This window comes from Pezoporus occidentalis, unplaced genomic scaffold (assembly GCF_034315485.1).
Source record: "Pezoporus occidentalis ecotype Australia unplaced genomic scaffold, CSIRO_AGI_Poc_V1 ctg57, whole genome shotgun sequence".
NCBI lineage: Eukaryota > Metazoa > Chordata > Aves > Psittaciformes > Psittacidae > Pezoporus > Pezoporus occidentalis.
This window is the reverse complement of record NW_026915910.1, coordinates 1,497,714-1,524,984: the sequence shown is the minus strand read 5'-3', so window position 1 is coordinate 1,524,984 and position 27,271 is coordinate 1,497,714. Positions and strand designations below refer to the sequence as shown.

Here is a 27,271-nt window from a genome sequence, read left to right as displayed (position 1 = left end):
CTGCCAGGCACCTCGGCGCAGGGAACGGGTAGGCTGTAGAGTGCCTGCAGGGCAAGGCTGTGATCAGAAGTGGTGGCTCACACAACCATCCCGCTCCCAGCCCTTGTCAGCTGTAACGTAGACACGACCTGGGGTGGTGTTCGAGAGTGAGAACGTGCTTGTCTCCAGCACAGCAGATCCTCTTCAGCTGGAGGCTGAATGTGCCATGTCTCCTAAGCCTGTGAATCACACGCATATGCATTATAGAAGGCAGTCAAAATCTTTATTAAATAAACTATTAAGTACTTAAAATTGCAAGCCAAATGGGACCAATCTTCATTTAATGTGGCCAGAAATGCTTAATATTCTCCTGTCTGCCTGATTCATAACACTGAAAGCCCAGTAAAAGCCAAGAAACATTTGGTGCCTGGTACAGAGCAGCACACGCAATCTTCTTTTAACTGCAAATGTATACAACATGCAGTATTAACCAGATTAAAAATGTCACACCTGCCAAGATAGCTGTAATGTAATATCTGGTCACACACACACTTTCTATCATATAAAAATGTTGGTTGAAGACAGACGTTTTCTCTCAATACCTCTGCAATGCTGGCATAGAATCACAGAATCATAGAATAGTTAGGGTAGGAAAGGACCTTAAGATCAAGTTCCAGCCCCCCTGCCATGGGCAGGGACACCCCACACTAAACCACATCACCCAAGGCTCTGTCCAACCTGGCCTTGAACACCACCAGGGATGGAGCATTCACAGCTCCCCTGGACAATCCATTCCAGTGCCTCACCACCCTTACAGTAAGGAACTTCTTCCTTATATCCAATCTAAACTTCCCCTGTTTAAGTTTTAACCCGTTACCCCTTGTCCTATCACTACAGTCCCTAATGAAGGTCCCTTTCCAGCATCCTTGTAGGCACCCTTCAGATACTGGAAGGCTGCCATAAGGTCTCCACGCAGCCTTCTCTTCTCCAGGCTGAACAGCCCCAACTTTCTCAGCCATCGTATATATCAACACATCCATGCCAGAAAACACAACATTAGCTACAAATGGCACAGTTTTTGCATACAAACACAGCATAAAAGGCAGCTATTTGAATATAAGTAGGTGTCTAAAGATGCACTAGTCATACTGTGGACATCTCAAGCGCATCTGGACATCTATCTCCTTTGATTTCAACTAAATTCTTTTAAAAACTTTTCAACTTTCAGTAGTTTCTTAAGTTTTCCCTAGACATCAAGTGTAGCTATCATGAAGTTGCAGTAATTACAGTAATTACCATCCCTTCAAAGCCTAAACATCTCATTTAAGAGTTCAACTTCCTAAATGGCAATGCTGTGTGAAAACATTATGAGATTTATCACCTAAAAAATCCCAAGTCTGAAAAGTGAGGAAATGGACAAGTAAGAACACTGCAAAGTCCATCATGTCCACACAGTACAAAATGTGTATTTTTACTATGCTCTGAAGAACACACACTGCAACACAGCAGGCAGCCATAATTCTGATCTGATGGTATCAGAAGTATTGCTCTTCTCAAATTTGGTGCATAGATATTGCAAGAAATACTGGGTAGTGGGAAATATCAGTTAATAAGCGTATTAATAAAGCATTTCTCATTATTCGTGCTTACATTTTGATGGAGTATTCATAAATACTAATTCTGAGTCAGCTTTGACCTGGCAATTCCCATGGAACAGACTGAGGCCCTACTTGGCTGAACTTGCTCAAAAGGCACATCTGTCGTTTTAAACTTAAATTTATTTCTGCCCTTGTCAACCTGCTATCTCATTATCTCACTATTCACTGACAGAAGAAATGATGAATCATGAGCATTGGGGTACAGGGAACCAAATACACTCAGTAAAATTAACCTCATTATGTCAGTTGCGCATAGCATGATGAAACCCTCCGGTGGGACCTCTAGGGGTTACTCTAACGCAAGTAAAGAAGAGCTGCATTATATTGCAAATAATGATGAATATATATTTCAATAATAAAATTCATCTCATGGCTGCTGCACAGCAGAATCAGGGCTACTGGTCGATATGCATGAGAGTTGCTGCTGTGGGACATTAAGAGAAGAGAGGGGAGGGGAGGGGAAGGGAAGGGAAGGGAAGGGAAGGGAAGGGAAGGGAAGGGAAGGGAAGGGAAGGGAAGGGAAGGGAAGGGAAGGGAAGGGAAGGGAAGGGAAGGGAAGGGAAGGGAAGGGAAGGGAAGGGAAGGGAAGGGAAGGGAAGGGAAGGGAAGGGAAGGGAAAAAAGAGGAAAAGGGGAAATTTTGATGTCTTTCGCAAAGATTTTGTTATGTACTTGGTTTGATCTCTAGGTCTACAAAATAAACAGAGTATGTATCATTATCTACTTAAACATAACAAAACTATCACAAAATCAAGGTAAACATCCTATACCCAAACCACCTATGGGATGAGGCTGTATTTTACCAAAATACAGGCTGCAAGGCTATCCATGCCTCTACTATTTTTGTAATGTCTATGACGCAGGCCTACATTAGGAAAGATATCAAGGTGCTCACTACCACTATGCCCAGACTGAACCACTTCCACTGCCCAATGATGTACAGCCAATCCCAGGCTCCTGGTGTGTCCACACAGCCCCCAGCCACATTCTGTCTACCTCTGCCTACACCTTTCAGTATAGTCATAGCACAGGTCCTCCAGTGGCCTCAGGATTTGTCTCCAAAACGCAAAACACAAGTCCAGTGTTAGCAGGACTTCAAAATCAAGGTGAACCTCTGTGTTAAGCATGCACCATACTCGTAGGTGGGATCCTTCTATTTTACAGCCACCCTCCAGAGGAGGATTTTCCCATGTTCTGTCCAGGGTGGCTATTTCTATTTTCCCCATACACAGATGTCCTTGAGGTATGCTTAAAGCACAGTGAACGCTGTTTGCCAGTGCAGGGTTTTCCTTTAACATGATCCAGTTCTGATGCACACATGACATAGAGCCACACAACTGCACACCCCATGTGAGCATGCAGCAGAACCAGAGTCAAGCAGTCCTGTGGCAAAACAGGGCAGAGCTGAAGCTGGGACAGGGCTTCAAATGGCCAGCGTTAGCTCCTGAAGAAACCTGCTGTGGAAACTTGCTTTGCCTGTGCTATACTGAGAAGGCAGGGCTTTCCAGAATACTCTGTCAGATACAGTTTTTAGAGGGATGTCAATTAAATGTGACGCAATGACTGCAAGAGGAGTTATGCAAACAGCATTTGTTACCCTGAACAGCACACTGGCTTGTCAATCTTCCTGAGCTGCAAATATTTCTGCGCACTGCAGATCACGATGGAAAGCCTCCCTTCTCACAGATCCTGCTGTCTTCTGCTAGGGGTTACTAATACTCATTTTTATAGAAAGAGCCATTACAGCTATCTGGTCAGATTCCCAGCACCGGTCAAAGGTTTCTGCCCAGTAATCCCCACATCAAAGACGTATCTTGAAGTCAAATATCCATCTGTTTCAGTACAACTGTTTTAGCTTTCATATACAATAAGCATTATCTAATAAAATTTGTATCAACCAAAGCAGTATAAAAATATAATTAAGGCCTCTGGATAAGTATGGAAAATGATTTTGAGTGAAACATGATATTACGTTCCATAATTGATCAGTTATTTTATTAATCACATTTTAATGTGCTCCAATTATTTTTTAGAGAAGTGACCAATTCTAAGGATGCCTAATGCAAGCTAGTAAATCAAAATGAAAGTGGATATAAACGGTTCCGAAGCTCTGTACCAGCTTATTTTTCATGATATGAAGCATCTCCAATAAAATGCTCACTATCCTCTAATGTCAGTGAATTCCACCCATGGCAGAGCATTTATTTGACCATCATAACCCCGAACAGCTGAAAAAGCAGGTAACATTTTGGTCAACACCATTTTGAAGTTTTCATCTGTATCTATACAGGAAAACATACCAAAGATATGGACACACACACAAAAAGGAAGAAATGCTAAAAAAAAGAAAAATTGACATGATTAAACCTAGGGAAGCAAATGAGTTCAAGTTCAAATGTTGGTTATGTGAAGAATCACACTAATTGCCAGCTCAACCCTAAAAGCTATGAATCTAGGAAAGACCCAAAGCCTTTAGGGCTAATCTACATCATGAAAAGACCCCTGAAGGAGAATGCAACCAACGCTTCCAAAATACATGACAAAACTCTTAATTAATGCACCTGTATTCCAGAAGTGATCTTTGCCATCTCTTCATCTTAATTCCTACTTTAATGCAGGCTGTAGGATTTTCACTAGATAATTCCTGGTTGAATTAGAGCTTTCTCAGAGCAGATGAACTGACTGCAATTATTGATTGGTGTTCACTTATAAATCAGTATTTCCAGTCAAAACATATTCCTTATTTTAAGGTGAACTTGTAAATACTCACTTTCCAGCTATGATCTCTTAATGTATCAATTTTTTGTTCCCCATGTAAGGAGAAAAACATCCCTTAACCTCTGCTGAATAAATTCAGCATTCTATGTTCAGGAAGGTTTCCCAGCACTTGTGCCAGTCATGTCTCTTTCTAGCATTGTAGACTACAAAACTGAGCACACTATTTTTTACACAGCCATAGTAGCGAGAGGCCTCTGGACCTCCTCCTTTTCCTCAGTGCTCCTGTTCATATATTCATGGGCTGCAGTCAGCATTTTGGCTAAAGGACAGCCCTGGAGCTCGTGTTCAGTTGGTGGTCAACCATGGCTCCCCAAGCCTTTTTCAGTGTCACTGCTTTGCACGACAAAGTCCTCTTGTCTGTAAGCACTGGCTTCATTCTTTCTTCTTCCACATCAGACTTTGTAAAGGGTCTTATAGAAACTGAAATGTATTACTGACTTGTGCCCATTTTACATAGTAATCCTTATTACACTGTATCAATGGAATAAGACCCCTTATTTAGGATATATTTGTTAATTTTTATCAGCTTGGTATCTTTTGCCACTGATTAAAGTCACTTACAGTGGGGCTAACACCAGTCCATTTTAAAGCCTACTGGAAAGTCCTTTACTCAAAAAGCCAATTTTATATCCACTGGCATGTTTATTTTTCATCTTTTTTAGTTTCAAGATACCTTCTTTCAAGGTATCATGAATTCCTTGCTGAAGACCTTGTGATCCTCTGGAAACATTGTCCAGTCATCTGTATAGCTACTCCTGGAGAGACAGCTTAACAACGTTTGTTATCCATAACCCCCAAATCGCCTGTCAGTGTTTAAGAGGCATTTGGACAATGCCCTTAATAACATGCTTTAACTTTTGGTCAGCCCTGATGTGGTCAGAGAGTTGGAAGAGATGCTCATTGTAGGTCCCTTCCAATTGAAATAGTCTAGTCTATTTCTAGCTTATTCCATTCTATTCTACCCTGAAACAGAATTTTGCCACTACTACTGACCAAAAACACTGAAGAGAAAGACCAGCTGAACAAGGTATGATGTAACATAATACATTTCAGAACTCCAATACTGAAACAAAACAAGAACTGGAATTTATTTTAAAATGTTTTAAATACTGAAAAAAAAACCACCCGCTTTGACCTGAAGTTTTTAACATTATGATCTAAGGTCTTTATACTTCATGAGTATGCAAACATACACACACCTGTATTAGAGATGTCTCATTCAAGAAAATCCAAGAGCAGGAAAACAAATGGTAAAAATCCACACTAATGAACCTTAAATACATAAATGATCCCGTATTTAAGCTAATACAATATTCCATGGTGTAGGAGACACACCACAGTTAGAGAAACATTAAATCCATATACCAACTACTTTTAAAGTTGTCTCCCTCACTCTTTGGCAAACAGTGGGTAGAGGACCATGCATGAGCTGTGGCTTCTCACTACAAAAAGGTCCTAAGTGTCTTCCTCACATGCAGGGGCAGTCATTGAGTCCACCCTCACTTGGCTCAGTATTTCTAAGCATTTCTAAATTAGCAAACACTGCTTCATGAGGAGCAGTAAAAGAAAGGCTCAGCAAAACAGAGGTTCTTGACTTGTAAACCCAAAAGCCATGAATCTTCTGTGGGGTGAAAAAGGCAGGCAGATAATCTTGTGCAGCACTGCCACTATCTGAGGGTATGGTGGGGGGGTGTCTTTAAATACATCGCCCTGGTAGGGCTTGTCATATCCACATTGTTACCATTCCTTGATCACGAACAAATGGGGTTCTGGCAAATCCTGCTCGGTGACAGGTTTATGCAAGTCATGTATGGAAGTTACCTTGGCTAGAGACATTGATTTATTTTCTGATAAGCTAATTATAAAGGCTTGTATTTGCAGTTGCTCAGGAGAAGGTCACAGTACTTCCTTTAACCAAAGTCATGTACATATGAATAACAGTAATTCTTTCTCCATGAAGAGACAACTTGTCTGCCTGTTCAAGGTAAAATGCTCTTGTTGAGAATCATAATCTCAGCCCTGACACGTGCTGCAGTCACATATTCTTTTGGATGCATTAAAACTCTTTCTGCTTCATCTCTGAGGAAGCAATCAGAAAAACAAGTTTAATCATTTAACGTACCGCTAGCCCGTGCTTCGAAGCTGCATGACAAGTAACACTGAAAACGAAAACAATCAGCATATGACTAAACAAACAGACTAGAAAATTTTTCTAGGAGTCTGTTACAACTTATGGAAATGGTAATGAAAAACTAGAAGAAGGGTGCTCCTACATGTAGTAAAAGAGTAGCAGGAGGTGCAGTGGAAGGGCACATTGAGGACATTCATTCATTCATTCATTCATGCATGAATGGCGCTGCCAGAGTATGTCTGGTTTCTCATAGATGGCAGGCTCCTTGACACCAAATCCAGAGAACACTTCACATTTGTCTGGCTTTTATCAACTGACACCTTCTTGGCCTGTATTTTACATCAGCTTCTCAAGGGAAAAAGAAGATGTAAGATAACTATTGCCCTAGTAACCCCCCCTTTTTCAACACAGCTACTTGTCCAAAAACATACAGAGGTGACCAAAATCTAAAGTAAGTCTGGCAAGCACTGAAGACTGGAAGCTATTCTTATCTCACTGCCCTCTATAAACACAATGGCTAACCGTGTCCCTTACTGCCTAATACAGCTGTCATCATTTAAATGCTTTGTAGTCTGCAAATCGGCCAGTACTACGGTGACAGACTAAATAATAGAAAGATTACAGGTTGCACAACTCCATTACAGTATGGAGGAGTGTTCTAGTCAGTCAATGATTCTTCCCACATTCATGCAGGGAAAAATCCAAGCCCAAGACTTCATTGCTGTTTTCCTACAAGGCAAATAATTTTTCAGCTCTCCATCACCTCTTGCAACCTGTGTTTATAGCTGCAAGCTCTCTCAGGTCCAGCCTGCTTTGTTTGAAGGAATGCCATCCAGGGTGACCCTGACACGCTTGAGAGGTGGGCCAATGCCAACCTCATGAAATTCAACAAGGCCAAGAGCAAGGTCCTACACCTGGGTCGGAGCAATCCCAGGCACAGCTACAGGTTGGGCAGAGAAGAGATTCAGAGCAGCCCTGCAGAGAAGGAGCTGGGGGTGTTGGTCAATGAGAAAATGAACATGAGCCAGCTTTAGTGTGTGCCTGCAGCCCAGAAAGCCAACCATATCCTGGGCTGCATCCAAAGGAGCGTGACCAGCAGGTCGAAGGAGGTGATCCTGCCCCTCTACTCTGCTCTTGTGAGAGCTTCCAGACTTTGACTGGAAATATTATGTGCAGTGCTGGTGTCCTCAACAGAAAAAGGACATGGAACTGTTGGAACAAGTCCAGAGGAGGGGCAAGAGGATGATCAGGGGACTGGAGCACCTCCCGTATGAAGATAGGCTGAGAAAGTTGGGGCTGTTCAGCCTGGCTGTGTGGAGACCTCATAGCAGCCTTCCAGTATCTGAAGGGGGCCTATGGGGATGCTGGGGAGGGACTCTTCATTAGGGACTGTAGTGACAGGACAAGGGGTAATGGGTTCAAACTTAAACAGGGGGAGTTCAGGTTAGATATAAGGAAGAAGTTCTTTACTGTGAGGGTGGTGAGGCACTGGAACAGGTTTCCCAGAGAAGTGGTCAGTGCTGCATCCCTGCCAGTGTTCAAGGCCAAGTTGGACAGAGCGTTGAGCAACATTGTCTGATGTGAGACATCCTGGCCCATCACAGGAACTAGATGATCTTCAGAAACTTCTGCAGCCAAAGAGGAGCTTTGAATGTGCATGATAGGAAGTCTTAGGGAAGCACTTCAGAAATGGCTCTGCAGTTTTAGTGAATCAATGTACTGCAAGCTTTAGTTACTTTATTGAAATAAAGTGAATCGTTACAATTAAATCCCCTATTATTCTTTATAGCAGGGAAGGATTGAGGCTTTAATCTGTTTACAGTGCTTATATAACCAATCAAATCAGTATTGGTTAGATCAAGACAGAAAACATAATAAAACCTCAAGTCCTTCATAATTTTCCACCATTCATCTTAGTTTAAATAGTTTGTTTTCAAAAGTTAAGCACTTCTTGGGTCTGTTAGAAAAGAAACATGTCTTCCACAGCACTGATACAGGCTACTTATATACATATATATACACGCACACACATGCATATATCTACATATACATACATATATACATCTATATGTATCATGTAGGCTGATAATGTAATAAATACATAGGTAAATATAATAGATAAGGACTTTAAAAAAGCACATTAAATTCTACCTCATCTTTATCAGAGGCTTGCTGTGTTCTCTGGACAAATCATTTCCCTTCGGAATGTCCCTGTCTTCTAAAAGAAGATAAACAATGCTTTTCCCTTTCCAAAGGGGTTTATGAATGAAGGGTATAGCACTTCGGTGAGATTCAAGTTTTTAAGTTGTCCACAGGAGATTAATGACAGCAGAAGCAGTTCTTCATGACTGTATCAACCCTGAATTTGCACTTGACTCATAAGTGTTTAGAACTCCTACACTGCCGGCCAGGAACTGGAATAAATGTTGGAAAGGAGATGAGCTGTATAAATGGTTTCACATAGAACAAGTCTTAATGGCACAAGTGAGGATCATTTTTTAATGAGGCACTTCCATCCCATTCCAATGCCTTTACAACATCCCTTCTTATAGTTACAGGTTCTGCAAGTCCTCAGTGTTCAGATATAAAAGGTCATGACTTTTGAGTTCCAGCCAGGAGAAGGTAGAACATGACAAAATGCTCTCAACCCATGTTAGATGATAGCCCTCAGCTGTGCTGCGGCTGACTGAGCTAAGTAAGAGCTGCGAACCTGCCCCTGCTATGTATCTGACTGAAGACAAGGTGCAAATGACAGCAGAAGAAAACTCAAGAGCATAAAACAAAAGCTATTGAGGGGGTTTCTGTGAACATAAGAAGCTGCCCTGGTGGGGCAGGACAGCCACAGCCAGAGCTGTTGCCAGCTGGCCACTACTGGACAGGAAGGGTTTGGGGAGGTGGTCACACAGGCAATATGATAGAAGAACATGTTCTGCTCTAGTGAGTGGAGGCACTTGCAGAGAGTGATCTCAAGCCCAAGCCAAGGTCAGGTATTCCAGCATGACACTGCAGTAAAAGGTAGCTCCTCTCCATAAAAGGTAGCTCTTCTCCATGAAGAAGTTTTCTCCCAAATGGTTAAAGTTAGTCTTTCTGTTCCAACTTCTTCCAGAAAAAAAGAGAACAGTTCAGAATGAGAGAAGATTACATGTAACTCTGCTTTTACTCTCTGATTTAAGTGTGCGTGGATAGTGGTCATGCACAGAGGTACTGCAAACTGCAGTTGGATGCTTCTGATGTGACTGCACACGTGCAGCAGGGTGACCATCATGTAATATAACCTACAAGCAAGAAAGAACTTCCTAATAAGAAAAAATAAATTTGTCTTAAAATGAAAATGAGCAGAAACCATGCAAGGCTAATTCAGATTACAACTGAAGATAAGACTGAGCTGTAAAATACAGATTCATAACTTTAAATACTGACACAAATTTTGGTTAATGTACATTCTTTATCTCAGACCGATATGACTAACCTGACTGTCTACAATGGAATGACTGCACTGGTGGATAAAGAAAGAACAACTGATGTCACTGATCTTGACTTCTGTACAGCCTTTTACATGGTCTCACACAACGTCCCTGTCTCTAAATTGAAAAGATATGTATTTGATGGATGGACTATTTAATGAATAAGGAATTCGCTGACTCCAGATGTCCATATCCAAAAAGATGCAGTCAACGGCTCAATGTCCAAATGGAGATCAGTAACAAGTGGTGTCCCTCAAGGGTCAATATTGGGACCAGTACTGTTCAATATCTTTATTAATGACATGGACAGTGGGATCCAGTGCACCCTCAGCAAGGTTTCGCATGACACTAAGCTGTGTGATGCAGCTGATTCACTTGAAGGAAGGGATGTCATCAGAGGGCCCTCAACAGGCTTTAGGAGTGGGCCCATGTAAACCCTGTGAAGTTCAACAAGGCCAAGTACAAGGTCCTGCATCTAGATTAGGACAGTCCCCAGTATCAACAGTCTGAGGAACGAATGGATTGACAGCAGCCCTACGGAGAAGGACTTGGGTATACTGGTGGATGAAGAATTGTACAATGTATGCTTGCAGCCCAGAAAGCCAACCATAGCCAGGAGAACAGAGAGGGTCATGGAAACGGTCAGAGAGCTGGAACATCTCTCCTATGAAGACAGGCTGAGAACGTTGGGCTTGTTCAGCCTGGAGAAGGCTCTGGGGAACCCTTGTTGCAGAGTTTCAGTACTTAAAAGGGGATAAGAAAGACAGAGAGATACTTTTTACCACGGCCTACAGTGACAAAACAAGGGGTAATGGCTTTAAAGTGACAGAGGGGAGATTTAGATTAGATATTAGGAAGAAGTTCTCCCCTGTGAGGGTGGTGAGGCTCTGGCACAGGTTGCCCAGAGAAGCTGTGGCTGCCCCATCCCTGGCAGTGTTCAAGGCCAGGTTGGATGGGGCTTTGAGCAACCTGGTCTAGTGGAAGGTGTCCCTGCCCATGGCAGGGGGCTGGAACTGGGTTACCTTGAAGCTCCCTCCCAACCCAACCCATTCTATGATTCTACAACAGAGTTGGCAGCTAGCCTATGAATTCCAGTGTCAGATCCTCAACCTTCAAAACAAAATTTGTGGGAAAGGCTTTTCTACCAAAAATACAGCTTTCACGATAACAAAAACTGACTTCAATTCTTGAGGCTGAAAATTGTACATTCCAGTCTGGAAACGGCAACAGTTCATGGTGATGCCTCAGGAACTTCTCCACTGTGTGACTCGTCTTCTATTATCTTTTATGTGCCCTAGATATGGCTAGATTTCACCTCTCAAACTATGAGGCCCTCCTCTTTTCCTGGAAACCCCTGCTTGTAACAGAAAAAGAAATTTGCTCACAGAGAAGAATAAAGTATAAATCCCCATAACTATAATCAATACATAGCATTAAAGTGTAATTTCCAAACACCAGCTTGTTTTGTTGCTATTTTTGTTTTTGTTTGGTGGGGGTTTTGTTTGCTATCTTTCTTAATGCAGGGTAAAGAATTTCAACAGAAAGATGATACTTTTAATGTTACCAACAGCAGCAACTTCAATGGGTTTTATCATTATCACTTTGGTCATTTAAAAATAGACAGAACCAATGCATGAGGGAGTGTATTGTTTATAGCAATCATAGATTGGAAAATGAACAAATCGTTAAGTCTTTTCCTCTGCCCAGGAGGAAACCATGCTTACCAAACCAAAAGTCTTCAATTTCTCACTGAGAACAGAATAAAAGATGACAACTAAGCTGCTAATTCAAGGCAGCTGCATCAATGTGGAAAGGGAATTGATTTAGAACAGCAAGAGAAAACTAAGAACCAGTAACTATGCAGGAGTAAATGGAAAAGTTTTGGAAGGGGAAACCAGACTTGGGGCACCATAAGCAGAGACAGCTAGAAATCAAGTGTGCCTCACAACCACTGCTGTAACACTGAGTTTCAGGAGTTCCAGGATGCTGGATCAGAGATAAAGGACTATACTGCCTGACTGCCCGGACTGGCTGCTGCCCCAGCTACAAAGATTCACTGGCTGTGCCTGATGACACCATGGCTACAACTTTTAAGATCCCTCACAGTGATGTGCAAGGGAGTACAAACTTCTGCAGCCAGCAGTCTTGGGGGAAAAAAAAAAATAGATTTACAATGCCCGTGAGTAACTAAAGCTAAATAATGCATCTCAATTGATAAATGTCGCTTTCAATATAAAGCCCCCTGGCGCTGGTTCAGCAAGACTCAGCAGAACTCATGCCAACACTGAATCACTGCTTCCAGCAGGAGTCCGTGTTTCCTCTGAGCCCACCCATTCCGGCACCTACCAGCACCAAAAGATGGGCACTGTATGAGCATCTTGGAATGGTCCTCCCCAGGGATGTCCCACACACATCACTGCTGCACTCAGACCAACCCATTTTGCTCTGAGGATCATAACCCTGCAGAGATCTCTGGTCACACAGCAATTGCTTGGGTAATACACCTGAAATGTGGCTGCCACATTTTCACTGCAGAGATGACACCACATGTTGTGTAATTAAGAAAACAGCACCTCTTCCACAAGCCCTGCCTACCTGCATTGCCCGATTTAGGAACTGCATTAAGCTTTTTATCTAATCGATAGAGAGGCATATCCAAAGGCTAACTATTTAGGTAGCTTAAGGTAACTAAGCTCTCAGTGTAGGCTTCTTAATTAAGTAAATACCATGCTGTCAGTTCTATTTTGTCAGTAAAGGCAGACAAGACTCTGAGTGGTGCCAGCTGACAGTGCTTCTCATTCAGCTGAGATAGTAAGCATTTGTACATTTTACACTAACCAATGCTACTCGTTGCACAGTTATTTCTTTGATTTTGGAGGGCATAAATTATTAGAAAATGATGTCATTCTTGCGAGGACCTGGAATCCTAATGATCACAAATTGGTGTAAACCTTTCAGGTCCTAGTTCTTAAATATACATATGAGCTGTAAGTAGGCAGAGTGCCACGCTGGGATCATTATAAATAAGTGCAAAGAGGGCTGAGCAAAAATATTGTGTCTGAGAGCAGTGGTCTAACTTTCTAGAAGATGGCACTGGCTTGGAGTAGTTCTGAGCTTTTAAAAACTTGATGAACAGAGGCTGCAAGTCCCCTGCTACTTTCCATAATCCGCTTTGTGAACCCTTTTTTAACATCTTGAAATCTACTTCTTCAAGGCTTTTGTGAGGTAGGAGTAGGAGGTTAAATTATTTGCTATCAGTTTCATTTCTATGCACAAACAGGAAGGGATCATGACGCTACAATTCCTCCATGAAAGGAAATACTGTAGAGGCTAGTAGGTGCTCCAGAATCAAAGCTAGCAGTCACCAAATCATTCAGTGTGTTTCCTGCAGGGGAGCAAGTGCCCATGTATGTTATCTTGAAGAAATCTTTTTATTATCTTCTTTACTCTCCAAGAAACTCATCCTGTCTTTTTCTTACATGAATATGACAGCATTCACACACAATCCTGAATTCTTCCCTTCCTTTGCACAAAGCGTATTAGCAGCTGTCCCAGTGGAGACCACCTTTACGCAGAGAGACTTCAAGTTCCTAGTCAAGCCATCACTTCTCAGCTGAGGTTGCCAATAAGGATGTTATCGGACAATTCCAAGCTCCTTTTTGAAAGTTTCGATCACCCACATTAAAAAGCACTTAAAACCACAAGTCATTTCAGTGACACTGATGGGCACAGTACATGTAATGCAGCATTCAGCACAGAAGAGGAGCAACTGGGAAACTTGAGGCCACAGTTTATTACACCAACCCTCTTCCACAAGGCAACAATCTGGTATATTCAGTTTAAACTCACCAATTCAGCTGCTGTAGCTGCTATATTTTTTCTTACAAATTTCTGAACCTTTTTATATTCATCAAATCATTTTTTCCATGTGAATAGCCTTTTCTTATAGCAACTCTCACAGTACTTGTAAACATTAATTTCATCACCGTTTTCAGAGGAACAGCCCCCTTTTCTGTCAAATGTAAAAAATGAATGAGCAAGTAATATACCTGAATCGATCACTAAGCTGGCAGCAAAATACGTAGGAGAAATTTCTTCTCCTCAAACTTTTGCATCTGGTCTCCAATCACTATTGGGCTGAAGTCACTGCTAAAACATTTCCAGAGGTAACCAATCTACATTAAATAAGCAAAGATGAGAATTTTACTCCTTTTACCAAGAGAGTTTTGAGACTTGCAAATAATTTCTGAGGGGCACTAAAAGACCACAGTCTTTACTAGGGACTAAAACTACTTTTTACAGTCATACTTCACCAAAGGAAAAGGATGCTCGCAAGTGCTTAGCTGCCACCAAGATCTCTGCAGAAGTAAAAGGGTTTCATCCTTCCAAACCAGGGCAATTTGAAGAAATTAAGTAAATAAAATACAGAAAATTGGCAGGCTGCAAAAGATGGACAGACATCACACTCTCCTGGTATAATATATCTCGGGAATATGCTTGATAAAACAATAAATAGAGTCTAGGTAAGCAAGATTTAGCTGGTTATAATTAAGGCTCAATTGTAACATCTGTTACAATACAGTTCTTATTAACGATAACTCTTGATTGAAGTGTTCACTATCCTCTTCCAAACCCAGCTAGACAGCTTCCTGGAAACAAGGATTTTTGATTAAATTCCTTCCTTACCTCAATTTTCCCCTCAGGTAAACATACACAGCTCCCACTGAAGTGGTAGAGATGTCTCTGAGGACCAAAGAAGTAACATTCTCCTGTACTCACTGGGCACAAACTGCTTTCACATGAAACTAATGTACACCTAGTCATACAGATGCTGAAGCTCATACACAAATATATGACTCTGCAAAAGTTACTCTGAATTTATGTTAGTCTTTTTGACAGTACATCAGTATAGAGAAATCTCTGGCTATTACTACGTACGCGTAAGACTGGTTTGATTTTGATCCAAGACAAATAGGCAGATCTGTTCTCTTTTTAGCATGAGTTATTTCAAGGCAATTGCATTATATTTGTATTGTATTAAATGGAAAATGCTTTAAAAAAAAAAAAGATGATAGATGAAGGATATTCTATAAATTACTGTTAATCTGCACCTATGCAGTATGCTTTTGTTATTAAAAAGAATAAAAAAAAGGCTTTCAACTTCACAGAGGCAACTGTAACTCTCAATGCTACATCACTGCCAAAGCTAAAGAAAAAATATTTTTGGTAATATACGGGAAAATAAGATGATGTGTTTGTCCTCACATCACTAGATAAAGAACAATTAATCATTTGCTCTGTCTTAAATAAAAGCCTGCCTCCTAAAATGGAATTAATTTTACAACTCAGCTGAAATAAATGGAGTAGTATTCATTTATTTCAATACGGAATTGCACTTTAAGCATTTTAAAAAAGCATAAATAAGTCAACTTCTCAGTATTGAAATGCTGAAGTAGAGAAGGAGGTGCTGATTCTCTTCTTCCTGGGATCCTGTGACAGGACATGTGGGAATGGTTCAAAACTGCACCGGGGAGGTTTAGACTGAACACATGGAAGCATTTTTTTTTTACTGAGAGTGTGGTCCAGCACTGGAACAGGCTTCCTGGAGACGTGGTCACTCCCCCATGCCTGTCTGTCTTTAAGAAACATTTGGACAATGCCCTTAACAACACAGAATCATAGAACGTTTTGTGTTGGAAGGGATCTTAATGGTTATCTAGTTCCGTCCTCCATTAGACCAAGTCACTTTTGGCAAGCCCTAAAGTGGTCAAGCAGTTGAACGAGATGACTGTTGTAGGTCCCTTCCAACCTAAATAGTCTATTTCTGTTCTATTCTGTTCATACACCTAAACGTATTTTGTGTGATTTCGTAGCCATTGCTCTAGCTTAAAAGTCTATAGAAAATCTTCTCTGATAGAAGTCCAGTTTACTAAGCCATTAATGATTTAATGTGCCTTTATCATCTCACTATAACAAGTCTATTGCAGCACACCACAAATGCTGATCATCACCAATTTTATAAAAAGGGTAGTTGTATTGATATCATAGATTTACAGGTGGCCAAGGAGAAAGATTAAGAGGTTAAGAATTCAGCTGTGCCACAAGCTACATGGGACAACAGGAAAGAAAGTCAGCTTTGAATAACTTGGAAAAACCCTGCCCTCTCACTATTAAGCGCAGATTCGGGACCAGTGCACACAAAGCTTGCTTGAGGGCACACCACCACCCAACAGGAGGGTTAGGAATGGGATTCAGTTTCCCGAGTGCAGGTTTTACCCCCCAGTCTCTAGACAGAGTATTCCCAATCTCAGCAAAGGTTGTGTTTAGGCACACTTCTGACTGAAAGTCATTATTTTGTATCACCTTCGTAAATCTTTGAAAACTCTGCACTGCTAATTCCCATTGCCAGAGTCAACAAATGTAAATCACAGGAAATGAAACTGCACAAAATGTCTCAATTCCATTGATACACTCCAGGACTAATGACACTGTAATTTGTTTACTTATATTACTATCAGTACTGCAATGTAACCTGAAGACCCAATCAAGATTAGGATGCCATTACATTAGGCATGAAGAAGGAGGCAGTTTGTATCTCAAATTGCTTGCAATCTATCTACATGAGACAGAAAGTACAACTATCATTTTGCAGATGGAAAACAGAAGAAGTAAGCAGATTGCCAAAGGCTTTCAGAAGCTTGCTCAATGAAATCCCTGACAAAAACAGGACACAAACCACTGCGCTGGAAACGCATTTTGGTGCCGATGCACTACCTTGTCCATTAATCCCATTATTTAAATATTGTGGCAAGTAACTTTTGAGACACAACACTGATGCTGGGTGATAAGAAGAAACTACTGTATTTGTTACATTTCTTAACAAAGATAAAATATATGGGAATCTGTCCACATTCTTCCATCACATACTAAGATCGGAACTTGTTTTCGTGTTCTGTCACAGTCTTTCTATCTAATCTTCCCCAATAATCTGGAGCAGCTATTTGTGTACTTAACTCAGGAAGGCAAAGCTGAAAAATCAGCAGGTGATTTACAGGACCAAAGTTAGGCACTAAGGCATGTTATGTAGCCAGAAACGGCATCAGGTACTTCTGAAGGGTAATCCAAAAATCCTGCTCTAATTGTAAAGCAGCCAAGAACTACTCCTTAAGGCAGGGGCAAGATTTACCTAAACTAAGAGGTTCCTTCTAAACTGTTCCCTAGTGAGGTTGCACCTTAACTCTCATAGCTATGGGAACTGAGGTCTGTCCATTAAGGCATAAAATGCATTTCAGAATCAAACACAAAGTCTGCTCCTGAGGTTATACATCTTGTTAAACAAGGAGAGAAAGAGGCAATGTTGCCACATATAACAGCCTAATAGCTGGAGTGCTGACAGCAGAAGTGGAAAACTCAGTCACAATCCTCCTTCATCTTGAGGAGATTCCAGTTCTCACTTCCCACTTCTCCGGAACATGTAGGGACTTCAGACTAGAAACTACCCTGCTGAATCCCGACCTTGGCAATGCATGAATCATTCCAGTTCTCACTTCCCACTTCTCCGGAACATGTAGGGATGTCAGACTAGAAACTACCCTGCTGAATCCCGACCTTGGCAATGCATGAATCATAAGATCCTGGAGGATGAGCAGACAGGACTAAAGTTTTGCCAAATACTTAGGGTACCACCCTTTGGCACTCTCTGGACTTCTTCTGCGTGGACTGCCAGGACAACACATCCAGACAGCTTGCTCCTAACCGCCTTTTTTCCCCAAAGACACTTTAGAAGGAAGCCACAGGCCTTTATTCCTGTATTACAAGCAGTCCCCTCCTGTCCATGCTCTCTGCCATCACTCCCCATCACATGGTGAATGCGCATCTATGACATTACTGGAGAGGGAGGGCAAGATGGGGAGGTAAGATAAAACAGAGCCCACAGCCCATTCCTCATTTGAGTCTTCTTAAAAATTCCTAACTTGCTCTGGCAGAAGCAAGCCCCTTCTAGTCTCCTCTCAAGACATGAATAATTAGCATACAGGCAAAGTCTTTTCTATGCATGCGCAAAATCCTAGCCCTTCAGGGACTCATGGAACTGTGTTTACGCTAAGGAGCTGCATCGCCACATAGTGTGTGCGCTGGTAAGAGAGAGGTAGGGCCACTACAGGAGGCTACACGACCTAGCAAGCTGTCAAGACTAGGCACCACTGTATGGGAAAATCATTGGATTTAAAAAAGTACAAAATTAATCCCTAAGACAAGGACTGGAACACAACTGCTTCAATACTCCTGCATGAGTGCCTGAATCAATTACCCTCTTGCCTGCTCCTTTTCTTCCCCATGGCTCTTCCATTCTTCACTGCTGAATGTCCCTGGCTAAACTGTAGGGAGCAGGAAAATTCAGCTTTCTCCTCCTCAAGAACATAATGGTTGCAATTGAGGATGTGGCAAACATGGCAGGGGTGTTGGAACTAGATGATCCCTTCCAACCCAAACCGTACTGTGATTCTGTGAAACAGAGCTCCGACTCTCTTCTGTTGGAAAAGGTAACTGAGCGTAGGTTTGCCATGTCCGAAACAACTGTTTGGTTATTATGCATGAAGTGGTTTCCCCACAGACAGTGTTTTTGACTGAAAGTGGCTCTCTGCTGTGCTTGATGCTGGATTCCAAGCTGTGCTCAGAGCACTCCAGCGAGGTTAGGCTTTTCTGGGAATCCAAATGATCTCTAGATATTGGTGCAGTTCAGTCAGCGCATGGTTCCCCCATTTCCCAGACCACCACACCTCCCTACAGGTATCTGCCTAGCTCCAGAGGCACAAGGGCTGACACAAGGGCTGAACAACTTGTGAGCTTTACAGACTCCCAGTACTAAGCAGCTCTGGAAGGCAGGATTCCTGGATCATTTCCTTGCACCTAGGAGTCTTAATTTTAGGTGAAAAGACAGATGTTCTGGATATCTCTACAGACATTTCTAACTTAGCTACTCACCTCCTAAAGCAGGACTCACAGGAGTGTGGTAACGATAAGCATTAAGTGCAATGAAGCCTAATAAGATTGTATAAATAAGACAGAAATCATTTCAAGATGAATCCCAGACATTCCTGGAATTGCATCAGTATGAGAAGAAATTATGTTGTATTCAGATAGAATAGTTTTAAATTAAACCTTGACATTCATATGCCAGCCTTCTCACATGCTTCACAGACCACTGGAAGAAAACACTTTATCCACTAACCATGGGCCCCCTTTAAAAATATTACCATCAACGACTGATTCAATATTGACACAGCACTGGAATTGAAAGGATGAGCTTTTTCTGATATATGTAATCTGAGAGTTAGAGAGGTTGCATAGCACCAAGAGCAAGATATATGGAGGCAACACAGTTTACACTGGAGTTTGATTTAATGAGTTTTCATAGTCTTTTATGTCAAAGCCAGATTATGATAGCCTCATCCAAGATGGTATCTAACATCAGTAAGAGCACGCAGCATCTTGTTATCTTTCCACATTTACCATTCATACTATCTAGGAAGTTATCCAGCAAAACTGTGCTTTGTGGGAGCCACTGGCCTCATTTGGTTTTTGGTTTGTTTTTTTTTTCCCATTTCAGTTCTTTCACATAAATTTATCTCAAACTAACCGGGGGTGGGAGGTGACAATTTTATTTCATAAAATTTCTGAGATTTGGACAGGAGCTGAAACATATCTTTCAACATCTTCACAAAAATAGCTTCAAAACATCTATTTCCAGAACTAAGTTACAGAGGAACGTTTATGAGAGCTGAGACTGGCATGGGTGACACATGTATTTAACTATTTGTAATTCAAACTACAAATCCTCATCAGAACAAAATACTCCAAATATACAAATGTACTGGAACTTAAACACAGACATCCTACATCCCAAGCCAGTGCACTAACTCCCCAAAGAGTGATATAATTGAAACTAAATCAAAAAGCTTCTTGAAAATATAAATAGGTTTACTTCATTAGTTACATTTACGGGAAAGTGTTCCCACCTTGCTCCAGCTGTAAGCTACAGAAACAAGCACAAAACCAAAAGCAAGCAACAGTTACCAGTAAGTACTTTCTTACTATACTGAATGCTATAAGGAAATTTATCTTAAGGATCTAGGCCCAGATCAGTAGCTGTCAATCTTCCCCATCACCTACATTTTGCCGCCTTAAGGAAAAAAAAACCACATAAAATGGCAACTCTTGATGTGAACTTCCCAGCTGGGAATTGGGACTGCAGAGCCCTTTTCATTCTTTTGACAATTTACGTAACTATGTACAGCACATGACATTACAAACTGATTCAAAGGACATCTTCCCTCTGTGCAAAGGTGCAGCACAAACAGCTCCATTAACCAACTCATCACTTAAGATTCCAAGTCCATAAAGCAGGTGCTAAATAGACCTTGTATTGATCTTTGCAATCTGGAATGAATTATACTGCCAATATATGGACACATGCTTTTAAGACATATATAATCATTAATTGTTTGTATCAAGATCAAAGGCTGGAAAAATATGGACCCAGCATTTTCACTGCTTCATGCTCCATTTCATTAGCTAGCACAATGGCTTAAAGAATCAGGTCCACAGCTTCATCTGTTAGCCTCTCATCACTGAACACCACACCTGGCAAATCTGCTAGCATGCACATGTAGACATTGTAGCCTGAACTGTTCAGCTACAGGTGAAATATATTCAGGAAACCCACCAGAACATAATCAAATGGATTGAGTGACAGAACAAAGCAAAAGATGGAACAAACATCTGAAATGGGAAATCACTCTTGAAATCAAGGCAGTTAATATCGAGAAAATATTCAGAACATGCCTTACCTGTGTAGTGCACAACACACGTCTGACCCTTCTTTGGAAAGGTCCGTCCTGTCAAAAGTATAAAAGGTTATTCTTTTGTTTTCTCTGATTGACCTGTGTGATTAGGCAGGTTTATCTTGCCAGAGGAAAGTGCTATGCTGAGATTTGTACTGACTATGTGTTGCCAAATCACTAATATGCAACACATTTTTCCCATGCCTTATACATGCATTTACATTCTGCAGGTGCAAAAGGACTGTCCAAACTTCACGGATTATAACCTTAAAATTCTCAGAATGTTTTTGCTGTAATTTTTCAAATAAACTTTTAGTTTGACATTGTGAGAATTTGCATTTGTATTCACGTTTCTAATGCCTTTCACTCAAGACAGCTCTACCAAGGGCTACTTTAATAAGCCAGGAAGGGGTTAAAAAAAAAAATTCACAAAGGCAGTTTAATTCTGTAGCATCAGGCAACAATAAAGCAGTGATACACTGAGTTCTTTTAAAGGCCTGGTAGCTCCTCCTAAAATTTTCATACTGAAAGGAAAAGAAGGCTTAAACTATTTTATTGCCACTGGAAAATGATATTACCATTTCCATTTTACCTGTTCTAGGTACTGCCAAAGGCACTAAAAGCTAGGGGAAGATTTTCCAGACTCAATTAGGTGTCATCAGTGTATTAAAGCAGCTAACCTTGATTTCTCAGGTAAGGTTGGCCAGTGGAGGGCCCAGGATGAGAACTTCAAGTTTGAATCAGACTGGTTACTAATGAACATCCATATCAGAAAGCTCGAAACTGGGGATTCAGGTGTAAAGTGAGGCTCCTATCTTAGCTGGCTTTCTGGCCTCTATAGTTTGAATTAACACAATAACAAGTTACACATTACAGGTGCATCACAGGTTATAACCAAGTAACACAAACTATATACTTGGGGCTTAGATGCCAAACCCACCATGAGCAGTAAATGGAAGAAGGGCAGGCTAAACACAATGAACTTATAACATGAAATTGAGAATATGGTGCTTCTGAGTAGCATCTGAACAGCCTTGTTCATCAACCTGGCTGGCTGGAATATCTCTAGCTACGGTGGCACAAAACACAGTATAGTAAGTACCCAGTCAGGTACCCGCAAGTGGAATTTCTCTCATTTAACTTTAGCCATCTAAAACACAGCGAACTATCATATGTCAGTCTCCTGGGCCTTCCCTGTTGACAGTGGAGAATTAGCAATGCCTGAAGAGAAACCCAGCCAATCCAGAGAGAGGCAAGATGAATTATTCTCTGGAGATGACTACAGAAAAACCCACAAGACTGCTTTAGACTAGCACCCAGCCTGAGGAAAGTTGTGTGAGATGAATGCTACCCTGGGTAAGGTATTATTCAAATGATGCACTATTGTACAGAGATCCAAAAAAAGGAATATCAGACCTTCCTGACACGTTCTGCTGTGTGAGTGTAACACTAAGTCAATGAGGCTGCATAAATTCACATCAAAGATGAATTAAAAGCAGAGATTCTCAAGACCACTGACTAGCTGTTGTTTTAAGACAGTGTTTAAAGTCAGCTGATGTTGATTAAGACTTGCAATGAAGAAAACTAACCCATATAACCTTATTTGGAACAGCATATTGCTTACAAAGGAGTCTTAATATATTTAATAGCTAGGAAGTACTATTAGAAGGTTAAGTTGCACCCTTCTTTCTACTCTCAACCCAGCAATGTCACTTATACCCACACAAGCATTCTGCTTTTATATTTATGCAACCAAGACAAGAATTTGATCCCCAGAGCTAAACAGCACAGAGGGAGAAGCCAATTTCAAAGCACACACAAAGAAAGAAAAGATACTGGGCCAAGAAACTTAAGCCGAGATCAGCTTGAACAAATTATTTACGGTTGCGTACCAGCCAAGGACGAATCTGGCCTTTTACATAGACACATACGGCTCTATGTTAGAAATGACATCCTCTAAAAAAATTACAACCCCCACAACCTTATGAAACGGGGTTGTAACACCACGGGAGAGCAGAATATCACGAACCGGCTCTGGAGAGGAGAGCCTGCGCCGGGCAGAGGCTGTGATCACCCGGCTGCACCTCAGCCCTCACCGGCACCACACGTTGAGCCGGGGGAAGCAGCCACCCCGCCGCTCCCGCGCCGGGAGGGATGCGGCCGCGGCCACGACCACCCGGTGCCCCGCGGCGAGGCTGGCTGAGGAGCAGCGGAAAGTTTGCGGCGAGGCGCGCTGCCCCCGACCGCCGGGCTCCGTGCGGCGGATGCCTTAGACCAGCCCCCGCCGCCCCTGCTGCCGCCGCCGCCTCTGCTGCCGCCCGGAGAGACACCGGCTCCTCCTGCCGCTACCGCCGGGACCCCGCGCGGCCGCCTCTGCCCGCTCCCCTGCACCGGCGGTCCGTGCCCAAAGGGGACAGGGAAAGATAGCGCGGGGCTGTCCGTGCCCTCTCTCCCGCACCCCGCCGCCGCCCAGCACGGAGACCCCGCGCTCCCGCCTGTGCCCGGCGGCGGGGCCGGCGGCTGCCCGCAGTCTCGGAACCCTGTGCGACACCCGCCAGGTCGGGCCGCCGGTCGGACCCGGGCAACCCCGGCCCCGTGCCGCAGGGCTTCGGCCTCCCCCACCCCTCCACGGCGGTCCCGTACCGTCTCCAGGAGAGATGGTCTCGATCTCCACCCCCATAGCGGTACTGGCGCGGCGCTGCCCGGTTCTACACCCCTCAGCTCCGCGCAGCCGGACCCCAGTGCAGGCATGCCCTGCCGCGCCGGTTGGCAGGGGCCTCCCAGGCTGCCCGTCAGCCGCCCGCAGCCAATGCGGGGCAGGGGCGGGGAGGCCGCGGAGGGGAGGGAAGAAGGGGGCCGCCCGTCCCCGCCTGGGGCCCCCGCGGCTAGGGGCACCCACCGCCGCAGGCCTGGGGTGCGGTTGTGTCCCCCCCACGGCAGGGCCCGCCTTGGCGCTGCGTCCCCGGAGGTAGCCGCGTGTGGTGCCCGGCGGAGCGCTGACCCCGGTCCTGCCACTGTTTACCCCCGCCCGGAGACTGCTCGGCAGGAGGGCTTCGGGCGTGAGCCCGGGTTGGACAGAAGGGGACCCGGGCAGCGGGTTCCCAAAGCCAGCCAGCGACCGGGGCGGGAGAGTGTCAACACCTTCCTTGATAAGAGCAGCTGGGAGCAGAGCGCCCGTGCTTGCACCTTGCGTGTGCGCGGTGAAGCGGAGGTGCCTGCGGGTGAGCGGCAGCAGCGGCTGCGGTACCGATTGGCCGTGCCTCAGCCCCCCAGCAGCGGCAAGTCTCCAGTAGGATACCCGGAGGTAGCCCGAGTTCCAAATGTGCAGCACAATCTATAACTAACTGTCCTCATCCATGTTCTAAATGAGAAAATCGGTGTACATGTTGCTCAGGTGCTCCCGTAATGGGAGATGATGACACATGAGTCCCCGCTGACTCTAAAGGAATCTTTCTGTTTATAGTTCTGTGTGTTCTGGGTTGAAAAGTAAACATGGAACCTCGACATCATCAGTTTTCCAGCTGAAAGAGCTGTCTGTATTCATCTAATTCCAATTTACACTTTTCTGACTGTGCTTTTTCAGAATTTCTATCTGTTACAAACTGGATTCCACTTAGGAAAAAGAATCTTCATCTACATGGGGCAGCTGTCAGGATAACTGAGCTGGGGAATTCCTGTGGTGTTTTGTAATTGCGATGATGTGCCCCTTGCAGCTACACTCTGTATTATACTCACCATCTCTCTGCTTTCCGTGATGTTCTGATTGGACTATCTGTTCACTGCCATGCTTTACTGTATGTTTCATTGTGAGTTGGGCACTCCAGAATTACTGGGGCTGGCTGGCTGAAGGTCCCCCAAAGTGGTCAAGTAGGGAAAAGCATGAGTTCAGAAGTGGTAATGAGGACTGGATGGAGATCTCTTTTAGCCTGCCTTGATCCCAGTTAATTCTGCATTGGTATGTAGCATACACAGAATCACAGAATGGTTTGGGTTGGAAAGGACCTTCAAGAACATAGAATCATGGAATCATGGAACGGTTCGAGCTGGAAAGGACCTTAAAGTCATCCAGTTCCAACACCCTGCTATGGACAGGGTCACCTCACACTAGACTCTGTCACCCAAGGCTCTGTCCAACCTGGCCTTGAACACTGCCAGGGATGGGGCAGCCACAGCTTTTCTGGGCAACCTGTGCCAGTGCCTCACCACCATCACAGGAAAGGACTTCTTCCCTGTGTCTAATGTAAATCTCCCTCTTTCATTTTAAAGCCATCCTCCCTTGTTCTGTCATTACTTGCTCTTATAAAAAGTCCCTCTCCAGATTTCTTGTAGGCCCCCTTAGGTACCGGAAGGCTGCACTAAGGTCTTCCCAAAGCAGGCACTTGCTTCAGTTCATCAGAATTGGTCTGTAGCAGTGTAAATTCTGAAAAGGGATTTTTTTTCAGTGCCACTCTCAGAGCGTCATTTAATTTCTCATCAGTACAAAGGTACTAAAAATGCATTTGAGAAACAGGAAAATGCCAGGGAGGAGGTAAGTGGCACAGAAACATTAAGGACACATGAACGTTGCTAATTCCAGATGTGGCTCAGAGCCATTACAGGGTGACAAGAACACCACAGCAAATGCTGAGCATATAAGGGGAGCTATCAAGTGAAATTCTAGGTACACGGTGTCCTAGTAGGGCCCCTGACTTTACAGGAAAGAGCTGCTTTCATCCAGGCTCCAGGTAGATGTCTGTGTCCTCTCAGACGATCAGAACATCAGAAGGCATAACTGATGAATAAAAGCAATTTATAATTTGCTGGGTTCCCTTGAGCCTCTATAAGTACATGATTCCTTTGGTCAGGGCTACATATCTCTCCATGATGGTGGAAGAATAAGTGTTCCCGAGTCATGTTTTGTGACATGAGGATGTTGAACTTAATCACATAATATAGTTCAGAAGGGACCACAGATTCACGTGTGATGGATCCATATTGTCATGACCACAATCATCACAAATAACGGGCTATAAACACAGATTCCAGTATCCTCAGGCAGACATACAGCCATAACAAAAAAGCAAAATGCACAAGCCATAAAATGGGATTAGAAGGGAGCAAGTAGTGACCTATGTCTAAACCCACTGTGCTTCTAATCATCCCATCCATGGCCTCTTGCTCTGTGCTGGGTCTCTAAATGAAGACATAGAGCTTCTTTTGGGCATGAGCCAATTAGACTCCCCACACTCATGTTCCCAAGCACATGGAAAGAAAGGTGAGACCAAATTCCAAGACAGAACTAAGGATCTGTAGAGGGTATCTCAACATTGTTGGGTCAATATTTTTAAAAGTCTTTGTCACCCCAAATATTGAACAACAAATAATGTTATTTTTCACCTTATAGTATTCACTGGAGGCATCGAGGTCCTCAAGGACACAGTTGTTAACACGTACACAGCATATGAATATCTTGGAAGAGAACACTGAGACCAGGAATGTCCCGTATCTTCAAGAAAGCCTCTGAAATAAAAGGGAAAGTGGTTTAGAATTGGCAAAGAATTGGAGGAGAGACAAAGTAAACGAAAGTCCACAACCAAGCAAATTACTAAAACCAAATTATCAAAGCAGACTAGGAGATGAGTGTTTTAAAGAATGCTCTTTGTAAGCTATTGTATGACATCCACCTTCCCTGCTTTGGGATCCAGTGTATCTGGATCAAGGGTAAAGCCCGTTAGTCTCAGCTTTCACGGCTCTGTAGAGGTCACCTTCCTGAACAGTGGTTTACCACAAGACCTTCCTAGAGCACATCTTTCTATCCTGGCAACAAAAATAGCATCCTGGAAAAGCAGGGGATTCTCTGAACCCTCCTTCCTGAATGTTATGATGGAACCACATGATTCAAACATTTAAGATTCCTCAGTGGACAGGCTGATCATAGTCATGAGGTTTTGCAGAAACCCAAAACCTGAAAGTTTAGCAGCTGAGTATCTTATTTCCTTTAGTTAAAACCCCTGCCGCCTGCACTGTTTACAAAATATTTATGCATTTTCACTTTTAGGAAGACAAACAGTTTTCAGATTTTCAGGGTGTTTCAGTTTTATTCATAGTCCCTATACTGTGTGATCCCATCTTTACTGTTTCTAAAATCTACAAAGGATCTACAAATCATGTGTAATAGATTCCATATGCACACAAGGAACACCCCTGGAAAGCCAAAGCACTAAATTGCCCATAAATGGAAAGCACAGATTCTGCAAACATATAAATTCATGGAGGCCACAGGAAACCCCAGGCAATATATATTTCCCTCACCAGCATCCATGGAGAAAGATTCAGTATTACTTTGACACCCCAGCACTGTTCTATGAACAAATAATGAAAGCAAACTAAAAATGTTTGATAAATACTGACCTTTCCACCCACTGAATCAACATGCACCGTC

The 27,271-nt window shown here is 43.0% G+C and overlaps 1 protein-coding gene across 1 annotated transcript in view; it reads right to left on the bottom strand.

Annotated features, from left to right (window-relative positions):
- The window catches only part of FKBP1B (FKBP prolyl isomerase 1B), a 46,249-nt gene extending 22,569 nt beyond the window's left edge, over positions 1 to 23,680 (bottom strand). The window contains exons 1-2 of the mRNA XM_062638436.1: positions 23,494 to 23,680; positions 20,857 to 20,904 (exon numbers count right to left, since the gene is read on the bottom strand). Coding sequence (XP_062494420.1) covers positions 20,857 to 20,904; positions 23,494 to 23,530 — 85 coding nt within the window. The 5' untranslated portion in view covers positions 23,531 to 23,680. The remainder of the gene's footprint in view (positions 1 to 20,856; positions 20,905 to 23,493) is intronic.
- Positions 23,681 to 27,271: the final 3,591 nt, after the last annotated feature.